The sequence below is a fragment of the Elaeis guineensis genome, chromosome 16, assembly GCF_000442705.2.
Source record: "Elaeis guineensis isolate ETL-2024a chromosome 16, EG11, whole genome shotgun sequence".
In the NCBI taxonomy this organism is placed as follows: Eukaryota; Viridiplantae; Streptophyta; class Magnoliopsida; order Arecales; family Arecaceae; genus Elaeis; species Elaeis guineensis.
This window is the reverse complement of record NC_026008.2, coordinates 23418090-23430065: the sequence shown is the minus strand read 5'-3', so window position 1 is coordinate 23430065 and position 11976 is coordinate 23418090. Positions and strand designations below refer to the sequence as shown.

At 36.4% G+C, this 11976-nt stretch overlaps 1 protein-coding gene across 1 annotated transcript; it reads right to left on the bottom strand.

Moving 5' to 3' along the window:
* Positions 1-915: 915 nt before the first annotated feature.
* Positions 916-10979, bottom strand: LOC105060636 (ERAD-associated E3 ubiquitin-protein ligase HRD1B). Its single transcript, XM_010944424.4, has 8 exons — positions 10842-10979; positions 9240-9783; positions 6361-6537; positions 5570-5719; positions 5275-5480; positions 3877-4024; positions 1729-1969; positions 916-1335 (listed from the first exon to the last, which is right to left on the bottom strand). The coding sequence occupies exons 2-8, from the start codon at positions 9770-9772 to the stop codon at positions 1153-1155; spliced, it is 1638 nt and encodes a 545-aa protein (XP_010942726.1). The 5' UTR covers positions 9773-9783; positions 10842-10979; the 3' UTR covers positions 916-1152.
* Positions 10980-11976: the final 997 nt, after the last annotated feature.

Genomic DNA, 11976 nt, shown 5'->3' with positions numbered 1-11976 from the left:
TTTCCTGCGTAAGTTCATTCAGTTATTAATTAGCTTGATTTTTGAGTTCATGAAACCATTAATATGATTGCAATATTAATTGGAGGGAATGGATGAAGCTCTCAAGCATTAGAACTGATAATTAGGAATTATGGAGATACCAATATCTTTAAAAAGTTTGCTCTGCCATGGAAACAGTAATTGTTGGCCGGTTGAATACAGAATCCATCTTCTTCCTCCCTGATCGGAAGCAGACTCCTAGGGGTGCTGAAAATGCAGTCGGTGAAATTTTACAACTAGCAGTCCATCAGTATATGTCAGTTCTAGGAGGTAAGAATCATTCGTGTAACAAATGATAATAAACATCTGGTGTGCAGAAACTTTATAAGAATCTAGAACTAGGAAATCAACCCATTTATGCCCCCTTTAAGATGTTCAAAACAAAATATTCTTTAGAAGTGAGTAGATGCTTCAATTTTATGTGTCTGAACAGTATTATCTACCATAGCTGTCAGAAGCAGGTATGGAAGAGAATAATTTTAGAACATTTGAAGTAAAGCAGCAGTTTGGAAGCAATTGTTGAATCATTTCTAAGAAACTTACTTTCTAGAGCTTATAATTGAATCCAATGTTTCAGATACAATATCACATTCTGTGCTTGCATGATTTATCATATATGGAAACTTACATTCTGGAGTTTATAATTGCATTACATGTCCCACTGAAAGGCCAAAGTGATTGAAAGGCCAAGTTTGTTGGTACGATGTTTGGATCCTTTGATATCTTCCATTCCAATCACCTTTCTTCTGTTCCCATTTTAAACTAATCAGATAAGTCTTAAAACTGATTAATTATTAATCTTCAAAATGGTCTTATTGCTTAGTCGTTGAAATCAGGACAGGCTAAATTTCTTTCGACTATTATCAAGGACTGTCATAGTAGTAAAATAGAAATTAATTATTAGCATGGTAAGGATGAACAATGCCGCCAGGATTGAGATTATAAGGCCAGTATGCACAACCTAGCTTCGACGTACACAAGGAATAACTCAAAACAACATCAAAAATCTTTCACCACATGAATTTCTGTACTAAAAGCTTGGGAACTTTCATCCAAGCTGAGCTCACTACATTTTTGAATGTCTTGCTCCCTCCCAGCCATGTCTCCAGGATTTTAATCCGTGTCAGCATCTTCGGTCTCCCCATGTTGACCACAATCAGCTATAGATGCAGAAGAATTTGATGCAGCAACAGCCTTTCCCTTGTAATCAGTGGCAGCGGGAACTGCATCTCCACTGTTTACCTCATGATCCGCCTTCTGCTGCTGCTGTAGAATTTGCAACCGGGCTTGCAGAAACTGGCAAAGAAATGAGAGAAAAAGGGGTTTCAACGACAAGATACAAAAGGGATCCAGTACATAAAGAAGGCGACAAAACAATGAAGCAATCAAAGCAAAATGAGCATCACAATAGTATATGAGGTTCATTCAGTGGATTCGAAAACACCAGCAGCTGGTTGAGAAGAAAGCCCTATGTCTGCTCTTAATTAAAAAGCTCATATGTACATTTCTATTCCAACATGGAATCAATATAGGAGCTTTCAAAAAATGCACCAAATTATTTTCAGCAAGGTGCCTCATTAAAGTTAATATATGAGATTTTGCTACAATATCATATCATACAAGTTATTGTGGCTTGCAATATGACAAGGCAATAATAGCTATAGATCGTATTGGCACAAAATTTGTTACCTCAATCTGACTCTGAATAAGATTTTCCTGCGCCTTCAATAGTGAACGTTGTAGGTCAGGATTGCCAGCAGAATTCTGATGGAAGATAACACTAGAGCCAGGAGGCATGGATGTCAAAGTGTATTGACTTTGAAAGGAAGGTTGGTATGGCGGCGGTTGTCCAGACGGTGCTTCTTCACCAGTTGATTGCTTCTCCATCTCTAGAATAATCATCTGGGGCTGCAAAGCGTAATCTGAAGACCTGAAAAAAATAAAGATGAGAATTATCAGATGAGCTATTCAACTTTCCACTTAAACAGCAATAGCAAGTATACTAAGGGAAAAATTATACAGGGGGAAAAGAATGGCCCAATGTTTTTATTAACGACTTAAGCTACGGTAAGTCTCTAAATTCCAGTTGTAACAATAACAAATCCAAGCCAACTTGCAATAGTCACTACTCTGTGTTTGGAAACTGTTGACCCAGTTTAACCCATTATGGAGGCTGGGTCAATGGTTACCGGTTCAACCACCAGTCAACCATCGTTGGATTCAATCACTCCCCACTCTCGTTTAGGTTCACCTCTCCCTGTTATAAAGCCTTCATGGTTCCAGATCCCTCTCTCATGTTTCCAAATCCCTCTGAAGAAAAAGATGCAGAGAGGAGAAAAGGAGGAAGGAAGAAGAGAGGACAAGAGGAAGAAAAAAGAAGAAGAGGGCGGATGAACACCCTCTACCACAGATTCAGCAACAAGTGGCTTCTCTGTCAGGAATCCAATGATGAGGGGCTCCCTTGCCATGGATCCTGCTACCATGCTCACTTCTCCACCATCAATCCCACTCTCAAAATTATCCTTCTAGTAATTTTTATAATACTAAAATACTCCTATTAGTTTTGGTCATTTTATATGACCAAAAAAACCCTTAACAACTCTTTTCTTTTTGAGACCAACGAACAAAGAACTTTTGCAAGCTCTAAACAGAAAAGAGTTCAAATTGGAGAGAGGTTTCTTGTCCCTTACCATATATCCCTATAATGAGGTACTGTATATCAATGAGGTTATGCATATGTGGGATTAACCAAAAAGGATGTATGAGTTGTAAATGAAAGAGTCCAAACTGGAGAGAGTTTCTCCCCTCATTGCATCTCCCCACAGGAAGGTGTATTGTCTCCTCTCTTATTTCACAAGGTAAACACAGCATAGGAGCATTTTAGGAATCTAAATCCTAAAACAATTGCACCGAGGAAAACCTCTCCCCCGTTACATGAATTCTCAACATAGACACAAGAAGTTGACTTTCAATGTGATGCAAACGATTCTTTTTTCATTCCAGCCTCATGCTGAAGGCACTTAAGTACCCCAACTCTCTATTTCTCTCTTTCACTCCCACTCCATCCTTGCCTCATGCTGTCGGGTAGTTCAAATACCCTGGAAAACAAGTAAAATCACACTCACAAGAATGTGGTGATTAAATCTAGCACGGCCCGCATGTCAATCAGAAAGCAAGGGACTAGGCGTTCAAAGAAGTATATATTTGAAGTCCTTATATTTTATAGCATGGTTACTGTTAATTTTTGTTCTATTGGATGGATTGCCCCTTCAAGTCAATGAGCCAACCTGGTCAATGGGCTAAACCAAGTTCAAAAAAATAGACTGATAGATTGAGTCATAGCATGAATAGATGGGTCACCCAACTCTCTATCAAGAAATAAATTGAGTCGTGGCAAGATTCTCCAACTTGAACCATCATAAGTTAAAGATAGATGGATTCACCTTAACCAGACTCGAATTTATTTATCTTATTCACTTGATGCATCTATTCATTAGTTGTGAGCAACGCTAGCCATCTTACATTGCTTTGATTAGATTAGGTTGGACTAGTTCAAGTTTGAGTTGATTGTACCAAATTTAAATTAGTCAATGCAAGTTTGGTTGGTCAACCTTAGCTTTGTGCTTATATGGACCATTCATGTCCTTTTTAGCAGTGTAGAGGACCATTTATAAGTCCTGTTATTTACACTGTTATAGATTGGGTCCCTGGGTTGAGCCTGTTGATTTTATTGACTTTAATCAGACTATTTTATGTTCAGTTATTTTAACATATGTAAATCTCCACATGCATTATAACTAGTTCATACTAAATTCCTTCAAAAATAATGATTCTCACCAGACAAATGTGTTTGTTGGAGCAAATGACTTCTCATATAATGAAGCAGCCAAGGCAGCAGCTCGAAGCCTTGCCTGGTGCTGACTTATATTGTCACCCACTGCACTGCTGTCGGGGTCCTGAGTAGATGTGCCAGCCACTGCTGGTCCTGCATATATAAAAAAATGTTCGTGTTCACAAAGCACCACAACAATGACCAAATGCTAACTCTCATCTTGCTTAAAAGACATGCATGACAAGCAAAATTATCCATAAACTCATACAAGCCAAAGTCAATCAACCTATTCTATAAATTTTAAACAAAAGTGTGGTTATAGCTGTCTACAAAGGCAAGGCTAGCACACCCCATATTTGATTCCAGAAATTGCAGGAATCAGCTTGAGAGAACTGGCACATGTTGTATGGGGTGTCTTCTTCAACAGACTTTACAAAAGGTATACATGGCAGTTGAACTGGATTGGTAAAGCTCTGCTGTTGATTGATGGTAGATTCCTCCTAATCTTGGCTAGAAAAATCTAGAACTAGGGAAACCTAATCTAAACACTTGAATGCCCATACATTTTAATCATAGCTGAAAAATCTACAGGGTCTTGATATGCAAGAAAAACTAAACAACAAGCGCATGAAACAGACTAGCTACAATAATTTCTAGATATGCTAGCAAAGATGGATTATAAAATTGGACAGAGTTCGATGGAGCCTCTAATAATAAAGGACAACATGTAGAGATCACTGCTGTAGTGTAGTTTGATTAGTTCCCTAGCCAAGAAGCACCATCATTGGACTGGATGACAAGCAGAAGTTGTTCTGGGGAAAAAGGAGATGAGAAAACAAGCCAGTTCATTGGAAACGGAATTTTTCCCTATTTATTCTAATATTAAGCCAGAAGTCTTTCACTTTTGTTCAACCTGCCTATGTTTCAGCATCTCCACACTGCTGCTCTCGTCTTCAAACTACTCTCCTAAGTTATGCTTATCTTTTATAAAAAGATAATGCTTATCTTTTACAACAACGCTCAAATAAATAGGGCCCACCATGTTATTGAAGGGAGAGAAACAAGAGGTGTGCACCTTCCCAAATTGGGAGATAATTTTTTATTAAATTAAGAAAAATAATAGAAAGCATTTGCCCAGATTTGGAACCACAGCCATCCACCTCTCACATGCATCACATGTGCCAGGTCTCCCATTAAATAATGAGAAAAAGAAAAGGCCAACCTTTCCCACATTCTACAAACTATTATTACACACCTCTCTTACTGCTTCCCACCTAAAGATGGCACCACCTGACACTTTCTATGTGGCAAATTTTTGTAGTTCTCAAGTTGAAGGTTGTTCCATTTGGTGCATGGAAGCTAAACAATCATGGATATTGAAGATAAGAGATCAGAAGTTTTACCAGTCTGATGAAATTCGGTTGGAGTTCCATGTTGGCGAGATCCAGCTGGCCTGTTTTCAGGGGGAACAACCAAGGCTCTGCATGTAGGGCAAGTATGCTGCCGCTCTAACCAAGATCTCAGACAATGCACATGAAAAAGGTGTCCACAGAGCAACTTTTTGGCTGTCACCATCTCCTCACGGCATATAATGCATGTCGCATCGCTTCTGCATTTGCAGTAAGTTAAAGTTCTAAGCGTTACAGGAATAAAATAATAGAATTAGAATTTACAATGAAATCGAAGTAAAGGGCTTACACATTAAGCTCCTCTGGTGTTGCATCTGGGAAACGTTCATTCATATTCGATGTGATTTTGCGATAACGGATATAATCAGCAACACGAATTCTGAAATTGCGGAATGTCTCATAGAGCTCACGGATCAAGTGCAATGGGATACCATAGTTCCTGATATAAACACCCAACATACAATTAAAATAACCCTTCAGAAGGAAAAATCGCAGGATAGCCTCTAGAAACATAAATTAAATCAATTGCTTAAAGCTCCCTCAAAAAATAATTAAAACAACAAAATGGTTAACAAAATTCGTACAAGCATTTGTGGGTTGTTTATGAAAATTGCAAATTAAAAAAAAAAAAGACAAGAAAGATGATTTTAATAGGCATGACTAAATTATTTAACAAAAAATAAAAAGTATATCCATATATGCATTAACTCCTGGAAAAGCAGGAAATTCCTTATGCATAAATAATGAATTGAGTCAAATCAACTAGCATAGCATCAGCTAATGTTTTTGCAATTAATTAGAACATTTTTAATTGAAGACAACAAAAAAATGGGACTGACAATAGTTTGACCGAGTGCGCCAGAAGTCTAGAACTACTTGTAAAGAGGAGCAGAAATTAATTTAGAAAACTTAATTGTTTATAAGATGTTCTATAGTCTTTTTATTTCAATCATGTAAACAAGTGCGTATACATTTATTGCAAGAATGGAGAATATGTTTTTTTCTATCAGAGGCATATATCATATTGCATCACAGTCTATTTATGTCCAAATACTGAACCCGAGGATAAAAGATACTTACAAGAAAATGACTAGGAAGAAAAATATATATAGAGACAGGTGAAGAAGGTCTCGAACAAGTTCCAGGTAAAAAGTATAAACAGCCTTCCTTTCCCACTGCCCTTCCATAAGCATGTCACTCACATAGAAAACATATTTGACAAACATTGACACAGTTGTTGTTGCTAGAATTGTATATCTGAAATAAAATAAATTACAATTAGCTATGCAATCCCAATAAAATGCGAAAATTTCAGTTACAATATCTTAAAAGTAAGCTTTCTGTGAGCTGATTGGGAAGGACAGAAAAAGTTTATCAGTGACTCCAGTAGGAGATATTGCTGCATCATATGAATGTAAATATGCATTAAGTTCCACAATCCACAGCATAATAGAAGAAATTTAGCAACAATACCTTCAAAGCAACTCATATTCATAACAAGCTAAAAAGCCAAGCTTTTGACACAGGATCATCTTCAACTGATCATTTGGTCAATAAAGCATGAAATCAAGACAAACATAAGGCCCATAAAGAGGTCAAGCCAGCACAATAACTGGACAGTATAAATTCAAATAATTGAATGTGAAGTTACTATGAATGTAAATCATCTATCACTATAACTAACAAGGTATCTCCCATCCATCTGGTGATCAATGTCTACATCTTGTTGTACCAACGCTCCTGTTACAGGTGGCTATTCAGCTTATGGTCATGCAAACATGGAAATAATGAGACTCAATTTCATCATTATGAATAATTTTAGGGAACTTCTATTTAAAGCACATTCTCCATCATGGCAGTCTTCACTGTCACCTCATCATGCCATAAAATACTCCAGTATATATTTTTGGAGTGTTGGTTGCACCCGACCCCCTCCAAATTGGCTACATTCATGCACATCTAAGAAGGACATACCATCTCAACAGACTGTCATCAATTTATCCTACATTTTCTACTCTTCAACATCGTCTAGTGCTCCAATCTCCGTAATTATAATTAAAATGCTTTCAAAAATCATCTTGCTTCACTGTGGTTAACTAATCAGTCTCATCAATTAAGGCACTGAGTTTCACACAGGAGTAATAGTCTAAAGAAATTATTGAACCCAACAAACTGCCAATACTATTTGTGGCATTTAAATATTTGGATATTAGAGAAGTTCACCTCCGAACTATCCACCCTTCCCAAACACCCCACATTCCAACCGATAAGCTACCTCACCATCCAATATCTCCAAAAGAAACTACATCCTTCTTATACGTCCTACCAACAGATTCCATCTTCCATCCTATCTAAAATCCACATCTCCAAAGGCTTTCCTTCATGCATATGCTTCCTCTTTCAAACTTCTAACAAGATACTACCAGTGCTGAACCTATTCAAGTTCACACAACAGAGGCTTCTAACCCTCACCACTCAAATCCTTGTTAATCAATACATGATTAAAAAAGAAAAATTAAAATTGACCACATTGGCACACAAACAAAAATTGATCACCATCTTCAATAACAAAAACAATGAGATCTTCATGATCAAATGGTCACTTCACAGGTTACTCTAGATACATTCATTCGAAATGAAAATAGAGATCAAGATGACCATTTTACTTGATAAAATTACATAAACAATCCATGCTTCTGCTCAAACAACATACACCCTCTATCTCATAAGAGAAACAACTGATTTTAAAATCTCGATCAATAAATCAAGAACCAGCCTTCCTCCTAGAACAATCCAAATCCCTCAAAAACAGCATTATTGCTAGGGTGATGAGAACCGTAAAGCAAACTGCAAACTACAGTCCATCAAAGCCAACCTCCCCTACAGACAGTAAAACTTCATTAATCGACTATCTTTGCCCTTCCTCTGGTTTTTATTTCACGTGACTAGGATTAGCCACATTTATCTTGATCTTTTCAATGATCTTGGATTCCAACCTGATGTCCCTTTTGTTAGCAATGTTCAAATAGAAAAATAGTCATTGTTCACTTTACGTTCTGAGAACCATAGAACACTAGATTTAACCCAGCACCGGTGTTTGTGCATATATGTGCATATCTTTTTATCCTTTATATTACACAAAAAATTTCAAGGTTAATTCTCCATACATTTCAATGCATCTTAACACATGGAACCCATGCTAAATGTTGATAAAACCTGCTCTCACAATCTCAAGTCTAAGACCCAAAGTTTATACTGTCATGTTGCAAGGAGAAAAGCAAAATGTCTACAAACCATGGACTCTCAAATTCTTAACTTACAAGTCTAAACCCCAAAGCTTACACAATCATTTTCCAACTCCCTTGGGTCATCAAAAAAGGAGAACACAGGGTACTCTTACATTCTTTACTCACAAGTCTAAGCCTCAAAGCTTATACTATTATCTTGTCACTCCCTTGGGTCTTCAGAGGAGGAGGAGCACTGAACATTCTCAATACCAAAAACCAATTAAGTGAATAATCAATCTACAAAGAACACATAGGCAAGTGAAATGCTAGAGTATTGTATAAAATAGCTATTCATCTCAGATTAGGAGAGCTGGATATTGACATTATAGGTGGCAATATTGTGAATGGCTTCCATTGTTTCATCTTTCATACTGTCCTGGAATTGTCCGCAAGGACTACTGGAAATTCAATTATAGTATACCTTTTTTATTAGAACATCTAGTACACCTTTTAAGTTTGATTTTTACCCCAAAAAATAAATATGATTGGCTTAGTAAATGGATAAAGCTCAAGATGTACATACAAACAGATTCACTGAGTCCTACAGAAAGATGACAAGCAGCAATAAATCAGGTAACAGTTGGAAAATTGCTTTTACATCACAACTAAGAAATACCAAGAAAATTACATAAAGCTTTTGTGACAACAGCTAAAAGGACTTGAATGGCTTACTCAAATGAAAAGAAGAGAGCAACCGATGCTTGCCGTGTCTGTATCAAGGACTTCAAAAAATTATATAAGAAAAGACAATCCAGAACAAGAAGAAACACCATGAAAGATACTATGCGTATGTGAGACAGCATAGGTACAGATGGAGTTGTCTCAATATGTTCAACTCTCTTTTGAGCCAACCAGTGCAAGGCTTTGATCAATAGAAGGGCAGTGACCATTGTAAGAAAAGATACAGAAAAATCTTGCCGGAATATGGTGATAGCAAAAAGGATCTCCATGACCTCCCTCCATGATTGTTCATTCAGCCTCTCAACTTCTGCTTCTCTTAGAGAACCAAGAAACAAACGCTTGACTAGCTGCCACATTATACACATGATGACCAGACCCATGTTTAAAAGAAGCACAAAACAGATCTTTGAAGTGGAGAGATACACCATAGCTGGATAAAATTGCCCTCTGCTGTTAAATGCATAATATATTGCTGTAATGGTGGCCAGGAAACTGAACCCAGCATATGTTTGGAGCCTCACCATTTCTGCAGAATCTGTTACAAAAACCTCTTCTATCAGATAACTATCTTCTTTTTCTTTTTGTTTGGGGAACAAATAGCTAACAAATTTAAACACTGAATTTATGTCAATCAAGCAATGCAAACCATGGTCCTGGAACATAATTTTAAAAATTAAAAAAAAATCATTACTCATTTACTAGGCACATTAAACATTTTACATGTTAAAATAGACACAAAAAAACAAATTATGTCTTATCTTAAAGAACAAGATTTGTTTTATGGGACCTCCCAACCCTTGTTCCAGTCATTGTCTGTACTCTTCCCTGTCAATATTCAAGTTTTGCTATCATCCAATTTGTCATGATCTAATTTCCTCAACAATGCTAGTGCTCGTGCACCTTGACTAATTAAACTATCCCTATAAAGCATGGAACTTCAAATCACAATGTTGAGAATTTAACTACACCACTAAACACCAAAAGGATCAACATAATGTGAGCCTCGGTGGAACTAATCTTAGCAATGAATTAAACATTGTAACCAATTCAAAGTACGAAGGAAAACAACAAAGATATTTTAATATCAATTTAAAGTTAATTATGAAGACGTGTAAATATCCAAAAAAAATCTCAAGAAATCCCTAAAACTCATCTTTTCCTTCCCTTTTCCAACATCCAAACACCCAAAATTCAATAATCGGTCAGAAATCACTGGATTAACGACAGCCCTATCGTTCCATAATCAAATATAATCAAAGTATGACGATCAGAAACACAAAACCCAAAATATTAAAAGAAAAATAAAACATCACCCTCTCTACTAGACACCTTAAACATTTCACAAGCTACAATAGCCACAAGCAACAAATTATGTCGTATCTATAAGAACAGGCTTTATTTTATGGGATCTTTCAATTCTTGCTCCAATTTGTCCCGATCTAATCATAATCTGCACTTTCTTACACATGAAAACATGTCAACGTTGGAGTTTTGTTTAACAAGAAAGACCGAAGAAAAGATCAATAAAAAGACATCTCCGAGGGAGGGATAAGAAGAAAGAGAGAAGACTGGAAGGGAGGGAGAAGAACTCACCTAAATTGGTCGCCGAATCCTTGGAAGCCGCGCCGGCCTGCCACCATCCACGGGGATCGATCCGACAGATAGGAGGCCAAGTGAAGCCCTAGGTCGGATGCGAAAGCGAAGAGAAGACATGGGAATTTTGGATCGCCCCACTTTCTAAGAAAATGGGGTGCGTGTCCGGACGAATCAAAAACTGACGCGTGTATCAACCAAGCGGGAGAGGGTCCAGCGATCTGTGGTTGGCGTTGTAACGCGCACGACGTGGTGATTAAACGGGCATAAACCTCGTGGACCCCAATAAATCAGCAGCCGGCATCGTTAACGATATATGTAACATGGCTAAACTATGCATCTGTTTGGGCTTGTTTGGGGTTACCAGGTAGAAGGCAGCTGATCTATTTATAGGGATAATAATCAGATTGAATCGAATTATAAATAAATTAAATTATAATAAATCGAAACAAAAAATAATTAATTTAAATTTAATTTATTTATTAAATAGATTAAAATTTCAAACATGAATCCGATGTATTTATTAAACAAATAATCTAATTCAATTCATTTAATCTATTTATTAAATAGATCAAATTAGATTAAACAGATTAAACAAATTGAATAGATTAAACAGATCGAGTTAAATAGATCAGAAATAGATTAAACAGATTTTAAATAGGTTAAACAGATCTTAAATGCGTTAAACAATTTAAACAGATCGGGTTAAATGGGTCAGAAATAAGTTAAACAGGTTAAATAGGTTATCTGACTCAATTCGATCTGAATATTAAATGGATTAAATGGATTAAACAGGTCAGATATCTAAAACTCATATTCGATCTAATTATTAAACATATTAAATGGGTCGATCTATTTATGACCCAAATCTGTTTAGCTTAAATCCAAATCTGTTTATGACGGATCGAATACAGATCGGATTGACGGATTATGTTATATTTTGTCAGTCGTATCTATTTATATTAATTTAAAGTTCAAGATAAAATTAAAAAAATTTAAATTATTAAAAAATTTTATAATTTAATATAATTTTAATAAGTCTTTCGAGCTTCCTATTAATTTGTCTCGGCCTTCCATCTCCTCTCTCATTTCAAATAGAATTAAAGTCACCGTCAAAGTAAGATTCCATCTCTAC

Excerpts from the sequence above, each read along its gene's own strand:
- LOC105060636 (XM_010944424.4), bottom strand. The coding sequence starts at position 9,772 with ATGGTGAGGCTCCAAACATATGCTGGGTTCAGTTTCCTGGCCACCATT. Across the intron at positions 6,538-9,239 it reads GCTCTCTTCTTTTCATTTGA|ATATACAATTCTAGCAACAA; the intron begins GTAAGCCATTCA and ends ATTTTATTTCAG. Across the intron at positions 1,336-1,728 it reads TTATTCAGAGTCAGATTGAG|TTTCTGCAAGCCCGGTTGCA; the intron begins GTAACAAATTTT and ends TTTCTTTGCCAG.